The sequence below is a fragment of the Somniosus microcephalus genome, unplaced genomic scaffold (genome assembly GCF_052327205.1).
Source record: "Somniosus microcephalus isolate GS21.2 unplaced genomic scaffold, FLI_Smic_1.0 unresolved_chr3, whole genome shotgun sequence".
In the NCBI taxonomy this organism is placed as follows: Eukaryota; Metazoa; Chordata; class Chondrichthyes; order Squaliformes; family Somniosidae; genus Somniosus; species Somniosus microcephalus.
Window position 1 is genome coordinate 61064180 of NW_028225181.1, and position 23895 is coordinate 61088074.

At 54.6% G+C, this 23895-nt stretch overlaps 1 protein-coding gene across 2 annotated transcripts in view; it reads left to right on the forward strand.

The window, feature by feature from the left end:
- The window catches only part of LOC147091602 (tumor necrosis factor receptor superfamily member 1A-like), a 32131-nt gene extending 9079 nt beyond the window's left edge, over positions 1-23052 (forward strand). The window contains exons 2-10 of one of the 2 annotated variants that reach the window (XM_085976829.1): positions 490-649; positions 1895-2023; positions 4195-4341; positions 5660-5744; positions 13594-13646; positions 14391-14519; positions 15488-15516; positions 15636-15771; positions 17700-23052. In XM_085976829.1, coding sequence (XP_085832955.1) covers positions 559-649; positions 1895-2023; positions 4195-4341; positions 5660-5744; positions 13594-13646; positions 14391-14519; positions 15488-15516; positions 15636-15771; positions 17700-17965 — 1065 coding nt within the window. In that variant the 5' untranslated portion in view covers positions 490-558 and the 3' untranslated portion in view covers positions 17966-23052. The remainder of the gene's footprint in view (positions 1-489; positions 650-1894; positions 2024-4194; positions 4342-5659; positions 5745-13593; positions 13647-14390; positions 14520-15487; positions 15517-15635; positions 15772-17699) is intronic. The other variant, XM_085976830.1, reaches the window with a different exon arrangement.
- The last annotated feature ends 843 nt before the right edge of the window (positions 23053-23895 follow it).

Here is a 23895-nt window from a genome sequence, read left to right on the forward strand (position 1 = left end):
CAGCTTGGGGGTGAGGAGTCCCCACAGTTTGGGGGGTGAGGAGCCCCACAGTTTGGAGGGTGAGGAGTCCCCCACAGTTTGGGGGGGTGAGGAGTCCCCCACAGTTTGCGGGGTGAGGAGTCCCACAGTTTCGGGGGGTGAGGAGTCCCCACAGTTTGGGGGGTGAGGAGTCCCCACAGTTTGGGGGGTGAGGAGTCCCACAGTTTGGAGGGTGAGGAGTCCCCCACAGTTTGGGGGGTGAGGAGTCGCACAGTTTGGGGGGTGAGGAGTCCCCACAGTTTTGGGGGGTGAGGAGTCCCCACAGTTTGGAGGGTGAGGAGTCCCCACAGTTTGGGGGTGAGGAGTCCCACAGTTTGGGGGGGTGAGGAGTCCCCACAGTTTGGGGGGTGAGGAGTCCCACAGTTTGGGGGGTGAGGAGTCCCCACAGTTTGGGGGGTGAGGAGTGTTTAGATGAAGATCACTTTCTTTCCTCTCTCTCTCTCTCTCTAGGTCTGCACCCTGGGCATTGGAGAGTCCCTCACACCGGACAGGTGGACCTCGCGCAGGCTCAACAACCTGATGAATCGGGTGCGGAGAAGTGATCCTTGTCCCAAGAAATCTCAGTACAGACCATACGGAAAAGATTTCTGCTGTCAAAAATGTGTCCGAGGTAAGAATCCCATCACACGGTGAAGACAACTCCTAAAGTTAGACACAGAGTAAAGCTCCCTCTACACTGTCCCATCAAACACTCCCAGGGCAGGTACAGCATGGGTTAGATACAGAGTAAAGCTCCCTCTACACTGTCCCATCAAACACTCCCAGGGCAGGTACAGCACGGGTTAGATACAGAGTAAAGCTCCCTCTACACTGTCCCATCAAACACTCCCAGGGCAGGTACAGCACGGGGTTAGATACAGAGTAAAGCTCCCTCTACACTGTCCCTTCAAACACTCCCAGGGCAGGTACAGCACGGGGTTAGATACAGAGTAAAGCTCCTTCTACACTGTCCCATCAAACACTCCCAGGGCAGGTACAGCACGGGTTAGATACAGAGTAAAGCTCCCTCTACACTGTCCCTTCAAACACTCCCAGGGCAGGTACAGCACGGGTTAGATACAGAGTAAAGCTCCCTCTACACTGTCCCTTCAAACACTCCCAGGGCAGGTACAGCATGGGTTAGATACAGAGTAAAGCTCCCTCTACACTGTCCCATCAAACACTCCCAGGGCAGGTACAGCACGGGTTAGATACAGAGTAAAGCTCCCTCTACACTGCCCCATCAAACACTCCCAGGGCAGGTACAGCACGGGTTAGATACAGAGTAAAGCTCCCTCTACACTGTCCCATCAAACACTCCCAGTGCAGGTACAGCTCGGGTTAGATACAGAGTAAAGCTCCCTCTACACTGTCCCATCAAACACTCCCAGGGCAGGTACAGCATGGGTTAGATACAGAGTAAAGCTCCCTCTACACTGTCCCATCAAACACTCCCAGGGCAGGTACAGCACGGGTTAGATACAGAGTAAAGCTCCCTCTACACTGTCCCATCAAACACTCCCAGGGCAGGTACAGCACGGGTTAGATACAGAGTAAAGCTCCCTCTACACTGTCCCAACAAACACTCCCAGGGCAGGTACAGCACGGGTTAGATACAGAGTAAAGCTCCCTCTACACTGTCCCATTAAACACTCCCAGGGCAGGTGCAGCACGGGTTAGATACAGAGTAAAGCTCCCTCTACACTGTCCCATCAAACACTCCCAGGGCAGCTACAGCACGGGTTAGATACAGAATAAAGCTCCCTCTACACTGTCCCATCAAACACTCCCAGGGCAGGGACATGGACCAGGTAGGATGCTCTTTTGAATCTGGTTTGTTGATGGGTGACTGTTGTTTGCTGTTTGTCTCGAACAGGTCACTTCAAGATAGATGACTGCAAAGGTCCATATAGTGTAACAAATTGTGATGAGTGCATGAAGGGAACATTTCTCAAATACGAGAATAATTTGAAAAAATGCTTCTCCTGCCTGGTGTGTGACCCTGGTAAGAATCTTTTTACAGAATGTGTAAATGGGAACGATTAACTCCCGTCTGGGACTGTACGGCCGTGTGTGTCTCAGTGTCAGCTCCTGGACATGTACAGTACACAGTGGGTAAAAGGGAACGATTCACTCCCGTCTGGGTCTGTACGGCCCGTGTGTGTCTCAGTGTCAGCTCCTGTACATGTACAGTACACAGTGAGTAAAAGGCAATGATTCACTCCCGTCTGGGACTGTACGGCCCGTGTGTGTCTCAGTGTCAGCTCCTGTACATGTACAGTACACAGCGGGTAAAAGTGAACGATTCACTCCCGTCTGGGACTGTACGGCCCGTGTGTGTCTCACTGTCAGCTCCTGTACATGTACAGTACACAGTGGGTAAAAGGGAACGATTCACTCCCGTCTGGGACTGTACGGCCCGTGTGTGTCTCAGTGTCAGCTCCTGAACATGTACAGTACACAGCGGGTAAAAGGGAACGATTCACTCCCGTCTGGGACTGTACGGCCCGTGTGTGTCTCGGTGTCAGCCCCTGTACATGTACAGTACACAGCGGGTAAAAGGGAACGATTCACTCCCGTCTGGAACTGTACGGCCCGTGTGTGTCTCAGTGTCAGCACCTGTTCATGTACAATACACAGCGGGTAAAAGGGAACGATTCACTCCCGTCTGGGTCTGTACGGCCCGTGTGTGTCTCAGTGTCAGCTCTTGTACATGTACAGTACACAGCGGGTAAAAGGGAACAATTCACTCCCGTCTGGGACTGTGCGGCCCATGTGTATCTCAGTGTCAACTCCCGTACAGTACACAGCGGGTAAAGGGAACGATTCACTCCCGTCTGGGTCTGTACGGCCCGTGTGTGTCTCAGTGTCAGCTCCTGTACATGTACAGTACACAGCGGGTAAAAGGGAACAATTCACTCCCGTCTGGGACTGTGCGGCCCGTGTGTGTCCCAGTGTCAGCTCCTGTACATGTACAGTACACAGCGGGTAAAAGGGAACGATTCACTCCCGTCTGGCACTGTACGGCCCGTGTGTGTCTCAGTGTCAGCTCCTGTACATGTACAGTACACAGCGGGTAAAAGGGAACGATTCACTCCCGTCTGGGACTGTACAGTCCGTGTGTGTCTCAGTGTCAGCTCCTGTACATGTACAGTACACAGCGGGTAAAAGGGAATGATTCACTCCTGTCTGGTACTGTACGGCCCGTGTGTGTCTCAGTTTCAGCTCCTGTACATATACAGTACACAGCGAGTAAAAGGGAATGATTCACTACCGTCTGGGACTGTACGGCCCGTGTGTGTCTCAGTTTCAGCTCCTGTACATATACAGTACACAGCGGGTAAAAGGGAATGATTCACTACCGTCTGGGACTGTACGGCCCGTGTGTGTCTCAGTTTCAGCTCCTGTACATGTACAGTACACAGCGGGTAAAAGGGAACGATTCAATCCCGTCTGGTACTGTACGGCCCATGTGTGTCTGTGTCAGCTCCTGTACATGTACAGTACACACCGGATAAAAGGGAACGATTCACTCCCGTCTGGTACTGTACAGCCCGTGTGTCTCAGTGTCAGCTCCTGTGCATGTACAGTACACAGCGAGTAAAAGGGAACGATTCACTCCAGTCTGGGACTGTACGGCCGTGTGTGTCTCAGTGTCAGCTCCTGGACATGTACAGTACACACCGGCTAAAAGGGAACGATTCACTCCAGTCTGGGACTGTACGGCCCGTGTGTGTCTCAGTGTCAGCTCGTGTACATGTACAGTACACAGCGGGTAAAAGGGAATGATGAACTCCTGTCTGGGACTGTACGGCCCGTGTGTGTCTCAGTGTCAGCTCCTGTACATGTACAGTACACACCGGGTAAAAGGGAACGATTCACTCCCGTCTGGGACTGTACGGCCCGTGTGTGTCTCAGTGTCAGCTCCTGGACATGTACAGTACACAGCGGGTAAAAGGGAACGATTCACTCCCGTCTGGTACTGTACGGCCCGTGTGTGTCTCGGTGTCAGCTCCTGTACATGTACAGTACACAGCGGGTAAAAGGGAATGATGAACTCCTGTCTGGGACTGTACGGCCCGTGTGTGTCTCAGTGTCAGCTCGTGTCCTCTCTGTGGGACCCCCCGGTCACTCTGTATTAACACCTGTGGTTTTGCTGTTTTACCCGGCCGGCAGTGTTCCAGCAGGTCGAGGTGAAGGAATGTACCATCTACTCAAACAGGGTGTGTGGCTGTCCACGCAGGATGTACCAAAGCAGGATCGATTCCACCACATTCAACTGCAAAAACTGCAGCTCCTGTGAGCATGGAGTGTTGATCGAGTGTGAGTACAGCCCCCAGGGCAGAGTGACAATCTCTGTCTCCTCTCACTCTCGCTGTCACTCGCCTGCTCGCTCACCCTCCCACCTGGCCTCCCTTCCCCCCTCTCCCCCATCCCCCCTCCTTCATCCCCCCCATCCCCCCTCCTTCCCATCCCCCCCATCCCCCCTCCTTCCCATCCCCCCTCCTTCCCTCCCCCCCCATCCCCCCTCCTTCCCATCCCCCCTCCTTCCCATCCCCCCCTCCTTCCCATCCCCCCTCCTTCCCATCCCCCCTCCTTCCCATCCCCCCTCCTTCCCATCCCCCCTCCTTCCCATCCCCCCTCCTTCCCATCCCCCCTCCTTCCCATCCCCCCTCCTTCCCATCCCCCCCTCCTTCCCATCCCCCCCTCCTTCCCATCCCCCCCTCCTTCCCATCCCCCCCTCCTTCCCATCCCCCCCTCCTTCCCATCCCCCCCTCCTTCCCATCCCCCCCTCCTTCCCATCCCCCCCTCCTTCCCATCCCCCCCTCCTTCCCATCCCCCCTCCTTCCCATCCCCCCTCCTTCCCATCCCCCCCTCCTTCCCATCCCCCCCTCCTTCCCATCCCCCCCTCCTTCCCATCCCCCCCTCCTTCCCATCCCCCCTCCTTCCCATCCCCCCTCCTTCCCATCCCCCCCTCCTTCCCATCCCCCCTCCTTCCCATCCCCCCCTCCTTCCCATCCCCCCCTCCTTCCCATCCCCCCCTCCTTCCCATCCCCCCCTCCTTCCCACCCCCCCTTCCCATCCCCCCCTCCTTCCCATCCCCCCTCCTTCCCATCCCCCCTCCTTCCCATCCCCCCTCCTTCCCATCCCCCCTCCTTCCCATCCCCCCTCCTTCCCATCCCCCCTCCTTCCCATCCCCCCTCCTTCCCATCCCCCCTCCTTCCCATCCCCCCCTCCTTCCCATCCCCCCCTCCTTCCCATCCCCCCCTCCTTCCCATCCCCCCCCTCCTTCCCATCCCCCCCCTCCTTCCCATCCCCCCCCTCCTTCCCATCCCCCCCCTCCTTCCCATCCCCCCCTCCTTCCCATCCCCCCCTCCTTCCCATCCCCCCTCCTTCCCACCCCCCCCTCCTTCCCACTCCCCCGCCCCTCCCCCCTGCTCTCTTTCTTTCTCTCTGTCTCTATTTCTCTCTCCCTCTCTCTCTCTCTCTCTGCGTCCCCCTCTCTCTTTCCTTCTCTGCTTCTCTAACTGCCTCCCCTCTCTCTGCCCCCCTCCCCCTCCCCGCTCTATCAAGCTCTTGATGAAGCCCATTCTGTGCTTCTCCACCTCATTGGCGAATCACTCTCTCTCTCTCGCTCCAGGTTCTGGTTATAACGACACAGTTTGTGTTTGTGATCGTGATCATTATTACCACTCGCAGAAGAAAAAGTGTCAACCGTGTGACAGGTGGGTCGCGATCAATCCTCAGTTATTCCTCCACTTCCTCCCTCTACACTGTCCCATCAAAATTTAAAAATTAAATAGATAGTTTCCTAGAAGTAAAGGGAATTAAGGGTTACGGGGAGTGGGCAGGAAATTGGACATGAGCCTAGGTTCGGAATGGTCATGGCCCTGTGGGTAGTGGAGTGGGCCCAGGGGCCGTGTAGCCTTGTTCTGCTCCTACTGTGTTCTAATTCTGTGTTAGATTTCAGGAGATGGTTTTATTCCTGTTCCTGGCTGGGGTGGAGATCGCCTTTACAGAAGGTAAGTACTGTAGAAAATATAGGGACAGAGTGATCTCCTGGAAGAATTTCGATCGCCTAGATGGGTCGGAGAGGAATTTGCCAGATTTTTTTCTCCCAAATTGGCCATTGGGTCTTTATCTGGTTTTTCGCCTCTCCCGGGAGATCACATGGGTTCGGGTGGATGCAGAGTGATAGAAGATTTGAGGTTAGGATCAGATCAGCCATGATCTTATTGAATGGTGGAGCAGGCTCGAGGGGCCGATTGGCCTACTCCTGCTCCTATTTCTTATGTTCTTATGTTCAAACACTCCCAGGGCAGGTACAGCACGGGTTAGATACACAGTAATGCTCCCTCTACACTGTCCCATCAGACACTCACAGGGCAGGTACAGCACGGGGTTAGATACAGAGTAAATCTCCCTCTACACTGTCCCATCAAACACTCCCAGGGCAGGTACAGCACGGGGTTAGATACAGAGTAAAGCTCCCTCTACACTGTCCCATCAAACACTCCCAGGGCAGGTACAGCACGGGTTAGATACAGAGTAAAGCTCCCTCTACACTGTCCCATCAAACACTGCCAGGGCAGGTACAGCACGGGTTAGATACAGAGTAAAGCTCCCTCTACACTGTCCCATTAAACACTCCCAGGGCAGGTGCAGCACGGGTTAGATACAGAGTAAAGCTCCCTCTACACTGTCCCATCAAACACTCCCAGGGCAGGTACAGCACGGGTTAGATACAGAGTAAAGCTCCCTCTACACTGTCCCGTCAAACACTCCCAGGGCAGGTACAGCACGGGTTAGATACAGAGTAAATCTCCCTCTACACTGTCCCATCAAACACTCCCAGGGCAGGTACAGCACGAGGTTAGATACAGAGTAAAGCTCCCTCTACACTGTCCCATCAAACACTCCCAGGGCAGGTACAGCACGGGTTAGATACAGAGTAAAGCTCCCTCTACACTGTCCCATCAAACACTGCCAGGGCAGGTACAGCACGGGTTAGATACAGAGTAAAGCTCCCTCTACACTGTCCCATTAAACACTCCCAGGGCAGGTGCAGCACGGGTTAGATACAGAGTAAAGCTCCCTCTACACTGTCCCATCAAACACTCCCAGGGCAGGTACAGCACGGGTTAGATACAGAGTAAAGCTCCCTCTACACTGTCCCGTCAAACACTCCCAGGGCAGGTACAGCACGGGTTAGATACAGAGTAAAGCTCCCTCTACACTGTCCCATCAAACACTGCCAGGGCAGGTACAGCACGGGTTAGATACAGAGTAAAGCTCCCTCTACACTGTCCCATTAAACACTCCCAGGGCAGGTGCAGCACGGGTTAGATACAGAGTAAAGCTCCCTCTACACTGTCCCATCAAACACTCCCAGGGCAGGTACAGCACGGGTTAGATACAGAGTAAAGCTCCCTCTACACTGTCCCGTCAAACACTCCCAGGGCAGGTACAGCACGGGTTAGATACAGAGTAAAGCTCCCTCTACACTGTCCCATCAAACACTCCCAGGGCAGGTACAGCACGGGGTTAGATACAGAGTAAAGCTCCCTCTACACTGTCCCATCAAACACTCCCAGGGCAGGTACAGCACGGGTTAGATACAGAGTAAAGCTCCCGCTACACCGTCCCATCACACACTCCCAGGGCAGGTACAGCACGGGTTAGATACAGAGTAAAGCTCCCTCTACACTGTCCCGTCAAACACTCCCAGGGCAGGTACAGCACGGGTTAGATACAGAGTAAAGCTCCCTCTACACTGTCCCATCAAACACTCCCAGGGCAGGTACAGCACGGGGTTAGATACAGAGTAAAGCTCCCTCTACACTGTCCCATCAAACACTCCCAGGGCAGGTACAGCACGGGTTAGATACAGAGTAAAGCTCCCTCTACACTGTCCCATCAAACACTCCCAGGGCAGGTACAGCACGGGTTCCATACAGAGTAAAGCTCCCTCTACACTGTCCCATCAAACACTCCCAGGACAGGTACAGCTCGGGTTAGATACAGAGTAAAGCTCCCTCTACGCTGTCCCATCAAACACTCCCAGGGTAGGTACAGCAAGGGTTAGATACAGAGTAAAGCTTCCTCTACACTGTCCCATCAGACACTCCCAGGGCAGGTACAGCACGGGTTAGATACAGAGTAAAGCTCCCTCTACAATGTCCCATCAAACACTCCCAGGGCAGGTACAGCAAGGGGTTAGATACAGATTAAAGCACCCTCTGCACTGCCCCATCAAACACTCCCAGCGCAGGTTCAGTAAGTGGTTAGATACAGAATAAAGCTCCCTCTACACTATCCCATCAAACACTCCCAGGGCAGGTACAGCACGGGTTAGATACAGAGTAAAGCTCCCTCTACACTGTCCCATCAAACACTCCCAGGGCAGGTACAGCACGTGCTAGATACAGAGTAAAGCTCTCTCTACACTATCCCATCAAACACTCCCAGGGCAGGTACAGCACGTGCTAGATACAGAGTAAAGCTCCCTCTACACTGTCCCATCAAACACTCCCAGGGCAGGTAGAGCCCGCGTTAGATACAGAGTAAAGCTCCCGCTACACTATCCCATCAAACACTCCCAGGGCAGGTAGAGCCCGCGTTAGATACAGAGTAAAGCTCCCACCACACTGTCCCATCAAACACTCCCATGGGAAGGTACAGCACGGGTTAGATACAGAGTAAAACTCCCTCTACACTGTCCCATCAAACACTCCCAGGGCAGGTACAGCACGGGTTAGATACAGAGTAAAGCTCCCTCTACATTGTCCCATCAAACACTCCCAGGGCAGGTACAGCACGGGTTAGATACAGAGTTAAGCTCCCTCTACACTGTCCCATCAAACACTCCCAGGGCAGATACAGCACGGGTTAGATAGAGTAAAGCTCCGTCTACACTGTCCCATCAAGGTATTAACTTGGATAGAGAACTGGTTGGCAGACAGAAAGCAAAGAGTTGGAATAAACGGCTCTTTTTCCGAGTGGCAGGCAGTGACTAGTGGGGTACCGCAGGGATCGGTCCTAGGACCCCAGCTATTCACAATATATATTAATGAACTGGACGAGGGAACTAGATGTAATATCTCCAAGTTTGCAGACGACACAAAGCTGGGTGGGCGTGTGTGCTGTGAGGAGGATGCCGAGAAACTCCAGTATGATTTGAACAGGTTGGGTGGTTGGACAGAAGCATGGCAGATGCAATATAACGTGGATAAATGTGAGGTTATCCACTTTGGTGTCAAGAACAGGAAGGCAGATTATTATCTGAATGGCAATAGATTGGGAGAAGGGGAAGTGCAACGAGACCTGGGTGTCCTTGTGCACCAGTCGCTGAAGGTAAGCATGCAGGTGCAGCAGGTGGTTAAGAAGGCAAATGGTATGTTGGCCTTCGTAGCGAGAGGATTCTAGTACAGGAACAAGGATGTCTTGCTGCAGTTGTACAGGGCCTTGGTGAGACCACACCTTGAGTATTGTGTGCAGTTTTGGTCACCTTATCTGAGGAAGGATGTTCTTGCCATGGAGGGAGTGCAGCGAAGATTCACCAGGCTGATACCTGGGATGGCAGGAATGACGTATGAAGAGAGATTGGGTCGATTGGGCTTATACTCGCTGGAGTTTAGAAGAATGAGAGGGGATCTCATTGAAACTTATAAAATTCTAACAGGACTGGACACACTAGATGCAGGAAGGATGTTCCCGATGGTCGGGGAGTCCAGAACCAGGGGTCACAGTCTAAGGATAAGGGGTAAGCCATTTAGGACATGGATGAGGAGGAATTTCTTCACCCAGAGAGTGGTGAACCTGTGGAATTCTCTACCACAGAAGGCAGTCGAGGCCAATTCATTAAATATATTCAAGAAGGAGTTGGATATATTTCTTAAGGCTAAAGGGATCAAGGGATATGGGGAGAAAGCAGGGACAGGGTACTGAATTTGGATGATCAGCCATGATCTCATTGAATGGCGGAGCAGGCTCGAGGGACCGAATGGCCTACTCCTGCTCCTATCTTCAATGTTTCTATGAGGTGCTGTTCCTCGAGCTTACTGTTCTCTCTCCCAGTTTGTGTTGCTCTCTCTCTCTCTCTCTCTCTCTCCCAGTTTGTGTTGCTCGCTCTCTCTCTCTCCCAGTTTGTGTTGCGCTCTCTCTCTCTCTCCCAGTTTGTGTTGCTCTCTCTCTCTCCCAGTTTGTGTTGCTCTCTCTCTCTCCCAGTTTGTGTTGCTCTCTCTCTCTCTCCCAGTTTGTGTTGCTCTCTCTCTCTCTCCCAGTTTGTGTTGCTCTCTCTCTCTCTCTCTCTCCCAGTTTGTGTTGCTCTCTCTCTCTCTCTCTCTCTCCCAGTTTGTGTTGCTCTCTCTCTCTCCCAGTTTGTGTTGCTCTCTCTCTCTCTCTCCCAGTTTGTGTTGCTCTCTCTCTCTCTCTCTCCCAGTTTGTGTTGCTCTCTCTCTCTCTCTCTCTCTCCGTTTGTGTTGCTCGCTCTCTCTCTCTCCCAGTTTGTGTTGCGCTCTCTCTCTCTCTCTCCCAGTTTGTGTTGCTCTCTCTCTCTCTCTCTCTCCCAGTTTGTGTTGCTCTCTCTCTCTCTCTCCCAGTTTGTGTTGCTCTCTCTCTCTCCCAGTTTGTGTTGCTCTCTCTCTCTCTCTCTCCCAGTTTGTGTTGCTCTCTCTCTCTCTCTCTCTCTCCCAGTTTGTGTTGCTCTCTCTCTCTCTCTCTCTCTCTCTCTCTCCAATTCCAATTTCCAATTCAATTCCAATTCAAATGCTTTATTGGCATGAAAGTTTACAGAGAACCATATTGCCAAAGCTTACATAGCAAAAAGGTACAGTTTTCCAACATTCTGTAGGTGTCAATCGATTTGACATTTGTTGGGTACATACAATATTACTTTTAAACAATATTAATTTTAAACAGTCTTTGTACTTCATTTGGTACGTTCAATATTAATTTTAAACAGTCTTAATTTTAAACAGTCCTCAGGTTGTGACATGTTGTTACATATTTGGCCCCAAGGTATGGTCTGTCTCCTTCTCCTAGGACTAATCTCAATTTTGACAGGTCATCCAATTCCTTGAAATCTGGGGTTGTTTGGCTTAGCTTGTTGAATAATATGTTTCTTGATGTGTTGAATTTTTCGCATTTTAGGAGGAAATGCATCTCTGTTTCAACCTCGCCGGCCAGACATTGATCGCATATTCTATTCTCTCTAGGCTGCCAGGATTTCTTGTATCTGCCTTTTTCAATTTCTAGTTGGTGGTCGCTTAGTCTGTACCTGGTGAGGGTCTGTCTCTGTTTTGTGTCTCTGATGGTCGTGAGGTAGTCTGCCAGTTTATATTCTCTTTTTAGGGCCCGGTAACATTCTAATCTGCTTTGGCTTTCGGTTATTTTGTTCCAATGTTCCAGGTAGGTTTCTTTGCATTTTTTAATGATTTGGTTCACTCGGATTGGTGTTTGGACGGCTGTGTTGGTCTGGGGCTGGTCAGGGTCCGGCTGAGTACTTAGTTTCAGTAGCAGCTGACTCAGGGGACTCTTTTCTGGGTTTAGCTCTTGGGTCTGAAAGGCTTTGAAATGAAGGGTGTCTGGGGAGCTAGATTTGAGGTGATTTAGGAAGTTTAGTGCTCGTTTTTGGATGTTTATTATCAGTGGGTATCTGCCTAGTTCGGCTCTGCATGCATTTGTTGGCGTTTTTCTTTGGGTGCGAAGGATGCTTCGGCAGAATTCTGCATGTAGGGCTTCTATTGTGTGTTTTTCCCATTTAGTGTAGCTTTGGTGATTTAGCGGGCCCCATACTTCACTACCGTACAGTGCAATGGGCAGGATTATGCTGTCAAATATTTTGAGCCAGATTTTGATTGGGATTTGGATGTTGTAGAATTTTCTTTTTATTGCATATAGGGCTCTTCGGGCTTTTTCTTTTAGTGCATTCACTGCTATGCTGAAGCTCCCTGATGCTGTAATAGTTAGACCAAGGTAGGTGTAGCTCATAGTGTGTCCTATAGTGGTATCACTGAGGGTAAACTGGTATTTGTTTTCCTGACATCTGGGCCTTTTTTGAAAAATCATGATGTTGGTTTTCTTTAGATTTACTGTTAGAGCCCAATTTTGGCAGTATTTGTCGAGTAGGGTCCAGTTGTTGCTGTAATCCCTGTTCTGTGGGAGACAGCAGAACCAGGTCGTCCGCATAGAACAGGGATTTCACTTCTCCATCCAGGAGACGGAGACCTGGTGACTCGCTTTGCTCCAGCATGTCTGCTAATTCATTTATGTATATGTTGAACAGGGTCGGGCTCAAATTGCAGCCCTGCCGGACGCCTCTTCTCTGGGTGAAGAAATCGGTGCGTTTGTCTCCAATTTTGACCCCGCATTTGTTTTTCAGATACATTGATTTAATAAGGTCATAGACTTTGCCCCCTATTCCACACTGAAGAAGTTTATAATAGAGCCCTTCGTGCCATATAGAGTCAAAGGCTTTCTTGAAGTCGATGAAACAGGCGAATATTTTCCCTCTCTCTCTCTCTCTCCCAGTTTGTGTTGCTCTCTCTCTCTCTCCCAGTTTGTGTTGCTCTCTCTCTCTCTCTCTCGCAGTTTGTGTTTCTCTCTCTCTCTCTCTCTCTCTCTCCCAGTTTGTGTTGCGCTCTCTCTCTCTCTCTCTCTCTCCCAGTTTGTGTTGCGCTCTCTCTCTCTCTCTCTCTCTCCCAGTTTGTGTTGCTCTCGCTCTCTCTCTCTCCCAGTTTGTGTTGCTCTCTCTCTCTCTCTCTCTCTCTCTCCCAGTTTGTGTTGCTCTCTCTCTCCGTTTGTGTTGCTCTCTCTCTCTCTCCCAGTTTGTGTTGCTCTCTCTCTCTCTCTCCCAGTTTGTGTTGCTCTCTCTCTCTCTCCCAGTTTGTGTTGCTCTCTCTCTCTCTCTCCCAGTTTGTGTTGCTCTCTCTCTCTCTCTCCCAGTTTGTGTTGCTCTCTCTCTCTCTCCCCCAGTTTGTGTTGCTCTCTCTCTCTCTCTCTCTCTCCCAGTTTGTGTTGCTCTCTCTCTCTCTCTCTCTCTCTCCGTTTGTGTTGCTCTCTCTCTCTCTCTCTCTCCGTTTGTGTTGCTCTCTCTCTCTCTCTCTCCCAGTTTGTGTTGCGCTCTCTCTCTCTCTCTCCCAGTTTGTGTTGCGCTCTCTCTCTCTCTCTCTCCCAGTTTGTGTTGCTCTCTCTCTCTCTCTCCCAGTTTGTGTTGCTCTCTCTCTCGCTCCCAGTTTGTGTTGCTCTCTCTCTGTTTGTGTTGCGCTCTCTCTCTCCCAGTTTGTGTTGCTCTCTCTCCCAGTTTGTGTTGCTCTCTCTCTCTGTTTATGTTGCGCTCCCTCTCTCTCCCAGTTTGTGTTGCTCTCTCTCTCTCCCAGTTTGTGTTGCTCTCTCTCCCCCAGTTTGTGTTGCTCTCGATTGGTGGGTAAGGGGTTTGGACGTGTGGAACTGGGTCTCCCGGTGATGTGGGCCACTGTGTTTTACTTGGGCTTCTTCTCCATCTGTGGGTCCTGACAGCAGTTTGAAGCTTCGTCTTCTCAACTCTTGACTCCTCTTCCCTTGTCGTTTCCGCAGCTGCGACGCAGGATATCCATGCCCTCAGCTCTGCAAGAAGATAACAGTTGAAGGTAGGGACTTGGTCACCTTTCACCCCCAGCCTAGACCTCCTCCACCCTGACCCTCCAATCTTAACCTTTTCGTCCTTTCCCGTAGAGAATTGGCCTGAAGTCACCGGGGTGAATCAGCCTGGGTTCCTGACCCCTGTCCAGTGTCCCCTGGTTTAGGGAGGGGGTGAATCAGCCCGGGTTCCTGCTCCTGATCCCTGTCCAGTGACCCCTGGGTTAGGGAGGGGGTGAATCAGCCCGGGTTCCTGCTCCTGATCCCTGTCCAGTGACCCCTGGGTTAGGGAGGGGGTGAATCAGCCCGGGTTCCTGCTCCTGATCCCTGTCCAGTGACCCCTGGGTTAGGGAGGGGGTGAATCAGCCCGGGTTCCTGCTCCTGATCCCTGTCCAGTGACCCCTGGGTTAGGGAGGGGGTGAATCAGCCCGGGTTCCTGCTCCTGATCCCTGTCCAGTGACCCCTGGGTTAGGGAGGGGGTGAATCAGCCCGGGCTCCTGCTCCTGCTCCCTGTCCCGGGGGCCTTGTTGGAATGTGTGTGCTGGTGTGGGGTCACTTAATTTGGGGGCAGGAGGATAATTCCCCCCCTCTCGCCCGGCATATTGGACTGACACTCCCAGTCCGAGGTGATTCCTGGAGGAAGGGTGCTTGGGGTGAGGAATTAGAGCATGGAGATCTCCCAGAAACCCCCACCAGAAGGGACCAGCTCCCCTTGGCGATGTTTTTGTGCTGATTTTCGGTTTGATTCTTTCCAGCTCCAGGAAACGAGGTCCTTCTGAGTGTGGCGATCCTCGCCTGCTTAGCTCTGACCCTCATTGCAATCATCACCATGGGATACAAACTCTACCGGAAGTGGAAACGACCCATGGCGCCGAAAAACCAGAGTAAGAGGAGCCGACAAACTGCTGCCCGAATCAGACTCTCTTCCCCTCCCCTCCTCCCTCACACCTCACCCTCCTCCGTCACCTCTCCCCCACCCCCCTCACCCCTCCCCCACCCACCTTCCCCCTCCCCCTCCTCCCTCAGCTCTCCCCCCTCACCTCTACCCCTCCCCTCCTCCCCCTCCTCCCTCAGCTCTCCCTCCTCCCCCCCACCCCACCCCCCCTCCTCCCCCCCTCACTCACCTCTCCCCCTCACCTCTCCCCCCTCACCTCTCCCCCCTCACCTCTCCCCCCTCACCTCTACCCCTCACCTCCCCTCCCCTCCTCCCCCTCACCTCCCCTCCTCCCCCTCACCTCTCCCCCCTCACCTCTACCCCTCCACTCACCTCTCCCCCTCACCTCTCCCCTCCTCACCCCCCCTCCCTCACCTCTCCCCCCTCACCCCACCTTCCCCCTCCCCCTTACCCCACCTTCCCCCCTCACTCCTCCCCCTCCCCGCTCACCTCTCCCCGCTCACCTCTCCCCTCCCCTTACCCCACCCTCACGCCCTCCCCCTCACACCTCACCTCTCACCCTCCCCATTACCACACCTTCCCCCCTCCTCCCCCCGCCCCCCCCACCTCCCTCCTCCCCCCGCCCCCCCACCTCCCTCCGCCCCCCCACCTCCCTCCTCCCTCCTCCCCCCCCCACCTCCCTCCTCCCTCCTCCTCCCCTCCCTCCTCCCTCCTCCTCCCCCCACCTCCCTCCTCCTCCCCCCACCTCCCTCCTCCTCCCCCCACCCCCCTCCCCCCTCCCTCCTCCTTCCTCCTCCCCCCACCTCCCTCCTCCCTCCCTCCTCCCCCGGGATTGTGTACTGTGGGAGGGAATGCGAAGGGGTTTCGGGAGCGGTGTCGCTAACGACCCTTGAAGACGGCTCAATTTTCCAAACAAATAACTCGTTTTTTTTTCTTTGTCCATCTCCCCCACTGCAGGCGAGACCGGGAACAGCTCCGATTCCGAGGTGAGTCTGTGGGGAGCGTGTGGCAGTGAGGGCTGTGGTGGGGTGGGGGGGGGTATATGTGGGGTCGTTGTTCCCGTGTCCTCGGTCTCTGATTCTCCTTCCCTCTCTTTGTTGCCCAGCTGGCGATTTGCAACGCAGACACACTTTTGCCAATTCAGGAGGTGACCGCTTCCCCGGCGACGGTGATTTATCCGACTCCAATAACGGAGCTTCCCGACTGTGTCAGGATCGCTGGCGCATCGCGACTCCCAAATAGTAAGTGTGAGCGGAGAGGGAGGCGGGTGGGAGAGGGAGCGGCGGGAGCGGACAATGAAAGAAAGACTTGCATTTCTATAGCGCCTTTCACGAACACCAGACTTCTCAAAGTGGTTTACCTTTGGAATGGAGTCACTGTTGTAATGCGGGAAATGCGGCAGCTAAATTGCGCACAGCAAGCTCCCACAAACGGCTAATGACCAGAAAATCTGTCTTTGTTATGTTGGTTGAAGGATAAATATTGGCCAGGACACCAGGGAGAACTAACCCCTGCTCTTCTTCGAAACAGTGCCATGGGATCTTTTAACATCCACCTGAGAGAGCAGACGGGCCTCGGTTTAACGTCTCATCCGAAAGACCGCCCCTCCGACAGTGCGTCGTTCCCTCAGTACCGCCCCTCCGACAGTGCGGCCCCTCCGACAGTGCAGCCTCCCTCGGTACCGTCCCTCCGACAGTGCGGCGCTCCCTCGGTACCGCCCCTCCGACAGTGCGGCGCTCCCTCGGTACCGCCCCTCCGACAGTGCGGCGCTCCCTCGGTACCGCCCCTCCGACAGTGCGGCGCTCCCTCCGTACCGCCCCTCCGACAGTGCGGCGCTCCCTCGGTACCGCCCCTCCGACAGTGCGGCGCTCCCTCGGTACCGCCCCTCCGACAGTGCGGCGCTCCCTCGGTACCGCCCCTCCGACAGTGCGGCGCTCCCTCGGTACCGCCCCTCCGACAGTGCGGCGCTCCCTCGGTACCGCCCCTCCGACAGTGCGGCGCTCCCTCGGTACCGCCCCTCCGACAGTGCGGCGCTCCCTCGGTACCGCCCCTCCGACAGTGCGGCGCTCCCTCCGTACCGCCCCTCCGACAGTGCGGCGCTCCCTCAGTACCGCCCCTCCGACAGTGCGGCGCTCCCTCAGTACCGCCCCTCCGACAGTGCGGCGCTCCCTCAGTACCGCCCCTCCGACAGTGCGGCGCTCCCTCAGTACCGCCCCTCCGACAGTGCGGCGCTCCCTCAGTACCGCCCCTCCGACAGTGCGGCGCTCCCTCAGTACCGCCCCCCTGACAGTGCGGCGCTCCCTCAGTACCGCCCCTCCGACAGTGCGGCGCTCCCTCAGTACCGCCCCTCCGACAGTGCGGCGCTCCTCAGTACCGCCCCCCCGACAGTGCGGCGCTCCCTCAGTACTGACCCTCCGACAGTGCGGCACTGGAGTGTCAGCCTAGATTTTTGTGCTCAAGTCTCTGGAGTGGAACCCACAACCTTCTGACTCAGAGGCGAGTGTGCTCCCCACTGAGCCACGGCGGGCAATGGAGGGAAGGAGCAGGCAGAGAGAAGGGAGGGGTGGAAGGAGGGGAAGGCGCGAGGGAATGGGAAGTGGGCGATGTGGGAGCGTTGAGGGAGGGAGGGGGAGCAAGCAGGCATTGAGGGAAGGGAGGAGGGAGGGAGCAGTGAGAGGAAGGAGGGGGCAGTGAGTGGAGGAGGGAGCAATGAGGCACGGGAGGAGGGTGGGGCAGTGAGGGGCAGGAGCGAGGGAACGGGGAAGGAGGGAGCGGTTTAGGGAGGGGTTCGACTGTGAATGCATTGGGGGTGAAAAGTAGGCAGCATTCCTGATGGGCAACAATCCCCGGGGGGGGGGGTTCCATTATGCCCACCCGCATCCCCCCAGGCGTTAAACCGAGGCCCCTGTCTGCCCCCTCAGGTGGACGTGGAAGATTCCCCCATGGCCACTATTGAAGAGCGGATGGGAGGGAAGAATTCTCCCAGTTGGGGTTGTCTGGCATGAACCTGTGGGATCTTGCCATGCGCAAAATTGGCCACCGCGCTCCAGGAGTACCCATTCGGCCGCAAGACTAAGTTCCTGTGACTCCAGAACTGTGGGACATTTACGTAAACCCGTCTCTTTCTTGTCCCCCCCCCCCCCCCCCCTCTCCCCCTCTCCCCACCCAGATAGTCGTGTCAACTACATCATCGCTGATTTGGTCCCACTCGCCAAGTGGAAGGAGTTTGTCCGCCGCATGGGGATGAGCGACCGCGATATCGAGCGCAGCGAGATGGACAACCGCCACAGCTACCGGGAGGCCCAGTACGAGATGGTCAAGCTCTGGCGAGATAAACAAGGAGGCCGAGGGGCCACCACCGAGGCCATCTGCAAGGTCCTCAAGGACATGGATCTCAACGGGTGCGCAGAGCTATTTCTGGAGGCCCTCCAGTGAGGCGGTGGGGGAGACGAACTCTGACCTCCGCTCTGCCCCGCACAACCGTTTTGGCCTTTCCTGACCCATTTCTTCGCCATCTCTCTCCCTCCGCATAAATGATGACTGCCTGCTCTTCTGTTTTAAGGTGCACCACCTTACTTGGCCGCAGTTGGCGAACTCGAGTAGAGCGTGTCAACAGCTTTGGAAGCCCTTCCAAACTGGAGGGCCCAACTCTGGGTCTCATTTACCTCTGAAACTCCACAAATAACCAGGGATCGAGACGGACTATGAGGGAGATCTTCCAAACTCGAGGGCCCAATCTCGGTCTCATTTACCTGAGAAACTCCACAAATAACCAAGAATCTACACGGACTATGAGGGAGATCTTCCAAACTCAAGGACCCAATCTTGCTTTCATTTAGTTGAGAGTTTGCGAGGCTCCTACCGACCTCTTACCCCCCACCACAAACGTGGGGAATGATTTGCTTATCAACTCTGGTGCTATACTAACGAAACACAGTTCTCCTTTGCTTATTCTTGTCTCCCGTTCACGGACGTCCTCAGCTGGGATCTAGCCCAGGGAAGCTCTCACCGACGGCCCACTGAAGCTGCGATCAACGGACAGAAACTGTCGCCACCTCGAGGCGTCCTGAAGTGCTGCAAAGCCCAATGAAGCACTTTGTTTCTCTTCCCCCAAATGGGAGCCACTCATGTAATGATGGGGGAAATGCGGCGGCCAATATGTGCACAGCGAAATCCCGCAGTGACCGGACGATCTGTTTTCTCTTTTAATGTGTCGTTTGGTTTTGGGGAGGGGGGGGTGCGATTAAATATTGGGGAACGTGAGAGCTGCGATACTGAGGCCCCACACACAGTCCAAGCTCCCGTTCACGGCCTGGGCCGAGTTGGCTCGGCCTCTGTCTACGCTTAGCCTCAGTACCTGCCCACCCCAACCTCCAGGGTCAGGGAGGGATTAAAACAACTGGCCAGGGTTGCTGCCTTTATCCGTGCGTGTGTGTGTGTGAGAGAGTCTGGAGAGGGATATGCATGTTGTGGAGAGGTGGATCGGATTGCCCTGGCTCGCGATGCCTTCTCAGGGTGAATAGCCGGCCTGCAAAGGCCCGGGGTGGGTGGGTGAAACTGAGCTGTGATCTTCCCTCCATTCAAACCCAGACCATAGACTGAATTTAATACTTCATTTAAGCATTTTAATAAATTTGAGGTCTATATGTGCCAGATATTCATTGGTATACATTTCTTTAGGGTCATTTTTTAAAAAAAAGTTTTCTATTTTTGATAAACCTTAGACCTCCTTAGACCCAGGGCAACTATCAAGATGGCTGCCCCGCCAGAGGGCGAGGGCAGGGGTTACTCGGAGACCGGGTAGTAGTTACGTCACTGAACGGGTAACCCATAACTTGGTCTTTTTTCTTTACTTGTTCCTGGGATGTGGACGTCGCTGGGCAAGGCCAGCATTTATTGCCCATTCCTAATTGCCCTCGAGAAGGTGGTGGTGAGCACCTTCTTGAACCGCTGAAGTCCGTGTGGTGAAGGTACTCCCACAGTGCTGAATTTCTCGTAGCGGTGTGGTACAACTGAGGTAGCATTAACATCGCCGAATCCCCCACCATCAACATCCTGGGGGTCACCATTGACCAGAAACTTAACTCTACCAGCCACATAAATGCTGTGGCCACAAGAGCAGGTCAGAGGCTGGGTATTCTGCGGCGAGTGTCTCACCCGCTGACTCCCCAAAGCCTTTCCACCATCTACAAGGCACAAGTCAGGAGTGTGATGGAATACTCTCCACTTGCCTGGATGAGTGCAGCTCCAACAGCACTCAAGAAACTCGACACCATCCAGGACAAAACAGCCCGCTTGATTGGCACCCCATCCACCACCTTAAACATTCACTCCCTCCACCACCGGTGCACCGTGGCTGCAGTGTGTACCATCTACAAGAGGCACTGCAGCAACTCGCCAAGGCTTCTTCGGCAGCACCTCCCCAACCCGCGACCTCTTCCACCTAGAAGGACAAGGGCAGCAGGCGCATGGGAACACCACCACCTCCAAGTTCCCCACCATCCTGACTTGGAACATAAGAAGCAGGAGTAGGCCATTCGGCCCCTCGAGCCTGCTCCGCCATTCAATAAGATCACGGCTGATCTAATCTTAGCCTCAACACCACTCTCGTTCTCTCCCCATAGCCCTCGTAGTTCAAATGTTTGTCCATCTCCGCCTTGAATATATTCAATGACTCCGCCTCCACAGCTATCTGGGGCAGAGAATTCCAAAGATTCATGACCCTCGGAGAGAAGAAATTCCTCCTCATCTCCGTCTTAACAGGCTCGTGGGGCTGAATGGCCTCTTCCTATCCCTGTGTAACAGGCTCGAGGGGCTGAATGGCCTCCTCCTGTCCCTGTGTAACAGACTCGAGGGGCTGAATGGGCCTCCTCCTGTTCCTGTGTAACAAGCTCGAGGGGCTGAATGGCCTCCTCCTGTTCCTGTGTAACAGGCTCGAGGGGCTGAATGGGCCTCCTCCTGTTTCTGTGTAACAGGCTCGAGGGGCTGAATGGGCCTCTTCCTATCCCTGTGTAACAGGCTCGAGGGGCTGAATGGCCTCCTCCTGTTCCTGTGTAACAGGCTCGAGGGGCTGAATGGGCCTCCTCCTGTTCCTGTGTAACAGGCTCGAGGGGCTGAATGGCCTCCTCCTGTCCCTGTGTAACAGGCTCGAGGGGCTGAATGGCCTCCTCCTGTTCCTGTGTAACAGGCTCGAGGGGCTGAATGGGCCTCCTCCTGTTCCTGTGTAACAGGCTCGAGGGGCTGAATGGCCTCCTCCTGTTCCTGTGTAACAGGCTCGAGGGGCTGAATGGGCCTCCTCCTGTTCCTGTGTAACAGGCTCGAGGGGCTGAATGGGCCTCCTCCTGTTCCTGTGTAACAGGCTCGAGGGGCTGAATGGGCCTCCTCCTGTCCCTGTGTAACAAGCTCGAGGGGCTGAATGGCCTCCTCCTGTTCCTGTGTAACAGGCTCGAGGGGCTGAATGGGCCTCCTCCTGTCCCTGTGCAACAGGCTCGAGGGGCTGAATGGGCCTCCTCCTGTTTCTGTGTAACAGGCTTGAGGGGCTGAATGGGCCTCCTCCTGTCCCTGTGTAACAAGCTCGAGGGGCTGAATGGGCCTCCTCCTGTTCCTGTGTAACAAGCTCGAGGGGCTGAATGGGCCTCCTCCTGTCCCTGTGTAACAAGCTCGAGGGGCTGAATGGGCCTCCTCCTGTTCCTGTGTAAAAGGCTCGAGGGGCTGAATGGGCCTCCTCCTGTCCCTGTGTAACAAGCTCGAGGGGCTGAATGGGCCTCCTCCTGTCCCTGTGTAACAAGCTCGAGGGGCTGAATGGGCCTCCTCCTGTCCCTGTGTAACAGACTCGAGGGGCTGAATGGGCCTCTTCCTATCCCTGTGTAACAGGCTCGAGGGGCTGAATGGGCCTCTTCCTATCCCTGTGTAACAGGCTCGTGGGGCTGAATGGGCCTCCTCCTGTTCCTGTGCAACAGGCTCGAGGGGGCTGAATGGGCCTCCTCCTGTTCCTGTGTAACAGGCTCGAGGGGCTGAATGGGCCTCCTCCTGTTCCTGTGCAACAGGCTTGAGGGGCTGAATGGGCCTCCTCCTGTTCCTGTGCAACAGGCTCGAGGGGGCTGAATGGGCCTCCTCCTGTTTCTGTGTAACAGGCTCGAGGGGGCTGAATGGGCCTCCTCCTGTGTAACAGGCTTGAGGGGCTGAATGGGCCTCCTCCTGTTCCTGTGTACCAGGCTCGAGGGGCTGAATGGGCCTCCTCCTGTTCCTGTGTAACAGGCTCGAGGGGGCTGAATGGGCCTCCTCCTGTGTAACAGGCTTGAGGGGCTGAATGGGCCTCCTCCTGTTCCTGTGTAACAGACTCGAGGGGCTGAATGGGCCTCCTCCTGTTCCTGTGCAAGAACATAAGAAGCAGGAGTCGGCCACTTGGCCCCTCGAGCCTGCTCCGCCATTCTATAAGATCATGGCTGATCTTGGGCTCAAAGCCACTTCCCTGCCCGCTCCCCATAACCCTTCACTCCCTTATCTTGCAAAAATCTGTCTATCTCCACCTTAAATGTATTCAGTGACTCCGCCTCCACAGCTCTCGAGGGAAGAGAATTCCAAAGATTCATGACCCTCGGAGAAGAAATTCCTTCCGATCTCCGTCTTAAATGCCCCGTAGTTCTAGATACCCCCACTAGGGGAAACATCCTCTCAGCATCCACCTTGTCAACCCCCCTCAGAATCTTACTTTAAAAAAATCACCTATCATTCTTCTAAACTCCAATGAGTATCGGCTCAACCTTTCGTCATAAGTCAACCCCCTTCATTCCAGGAATCAACCTAGTGAATCGTCTCTGAACTGCCTCCAACGCAAGTATGTATCTCATGAAATAAGGAGACCACAACTGTACGCAGTACTCCAGGTGCAGTCTCATCAACGCCCTGTACCGTTGTAGCGAGACTTCCCTACTTTTATACTCCATCCCCCTTGCAATAAAGGCCAACATTCCATTAGCCTTCCTAAGTATATCGTCACTGGGTCAAAATCCTGGAACTCCCTCCCTCACGGCACTGTGAGAGCACCTTCACCACACGGACTGCAGCGGTGGCTCACCGCCACCTTCTCAAGGGGCAACTAGGGATGGGCAATAAATGCCGGCCTTGCCGGAGACGGCCGCACATCCCACAAACTAATAAAAAATAAAAAGTTAAGAGTCAACCGCATTGCTGTGGGACTGGAGTCACATAGAGGCCAGACCGGGTAAGGACGGTAGATTTCCTCCCCTGAAGAACGCTGGTGAACTGACTCCAGCCCCACACACTCAACAAAGTTGATCATTAACTGCGCCCCCCCCTCCCCCCCGGGATGAGGCCGAGCAAGCCACTCAGTTGTCTCAAACTGATAGAAGGCCCACTACCAGCCTCCTCAAGGGGAAAGTAGTTTTAAGATGGAGACAAATCTCGCTCAAAGCACAGAATACTCTCTTCCTTTTGCTCAATGATAAATCTGTATGCAAATAATTGAAAATAAACACAGTAAACTTTTGATATAATCCAAACTAGTCTCCAGAATTACTTCAGTAATGTTTCCAGGGCTATCGCACAGTGAGACGCAGACAGAGAGCAGGAAGGGCCCATTCTGATCGGGAACAGGCTGTCCGGTGTCTGTAACTGGGAGGAGGTGGGTGAGAGGGTTAATCCCCTCCGATAGGGAACAGGCTGCCCGGTGTCTGTAACTGGGAGGAGGTGGGTGAGAGGGTTAATCCCCTCCGATAGGGAACAGGCTGCCCGGTGTCTGTAACTGGGAGGAGGTGGGTGAGAGGGTTAATCCCCTCCGATAGGGAACAGGCTGCCTGGTCCCTGTAACTGGGAGGAGGTGGGTGAGAGGGTTAATCCCCTCCGATAGGGAACAGGCTGCCCGGTGTGTGTAACTGGGAGGAGGTGGGTGAGAGGGTTAATCCCCTCCGATAGGGAACAGGCTGCCTGGTGTCTGTAACTGGGAGGAGGTGGGTGAAAGGGTTAATCGCCTCCGATAGGGAACAGGCTGCCCGGTGTCTGTAACTGGGAGGAGGTGGGTGAGAGGGTTAATCCCCTCCGATAGGGAACAGGCTGCCCGGTGTCTGTAACTGGGAGGAGGTGGGTGAGAGGGTTAATCCCCCTCTGATAGGGAACAGGCTGCCCGGTGTCTGTAACTGGGAGGATGTGGGTGAGAGGGTTAATCCCCTCCGATAGGGAACAGGCTGCCCGGTGTCTGTAACTGGGAGGAGGTGGGTGAGAGGGTTAATCCCCTCCGATAGGGAACAGGCTGTCCGGTGTCTGTAACTGGGAGGAGGTGGGTGAGAGGGTTAATCCCCTCCGATAGGGAACAGGCTGCCTGGTCCCTGTAACTGGGAGGAGGTGGG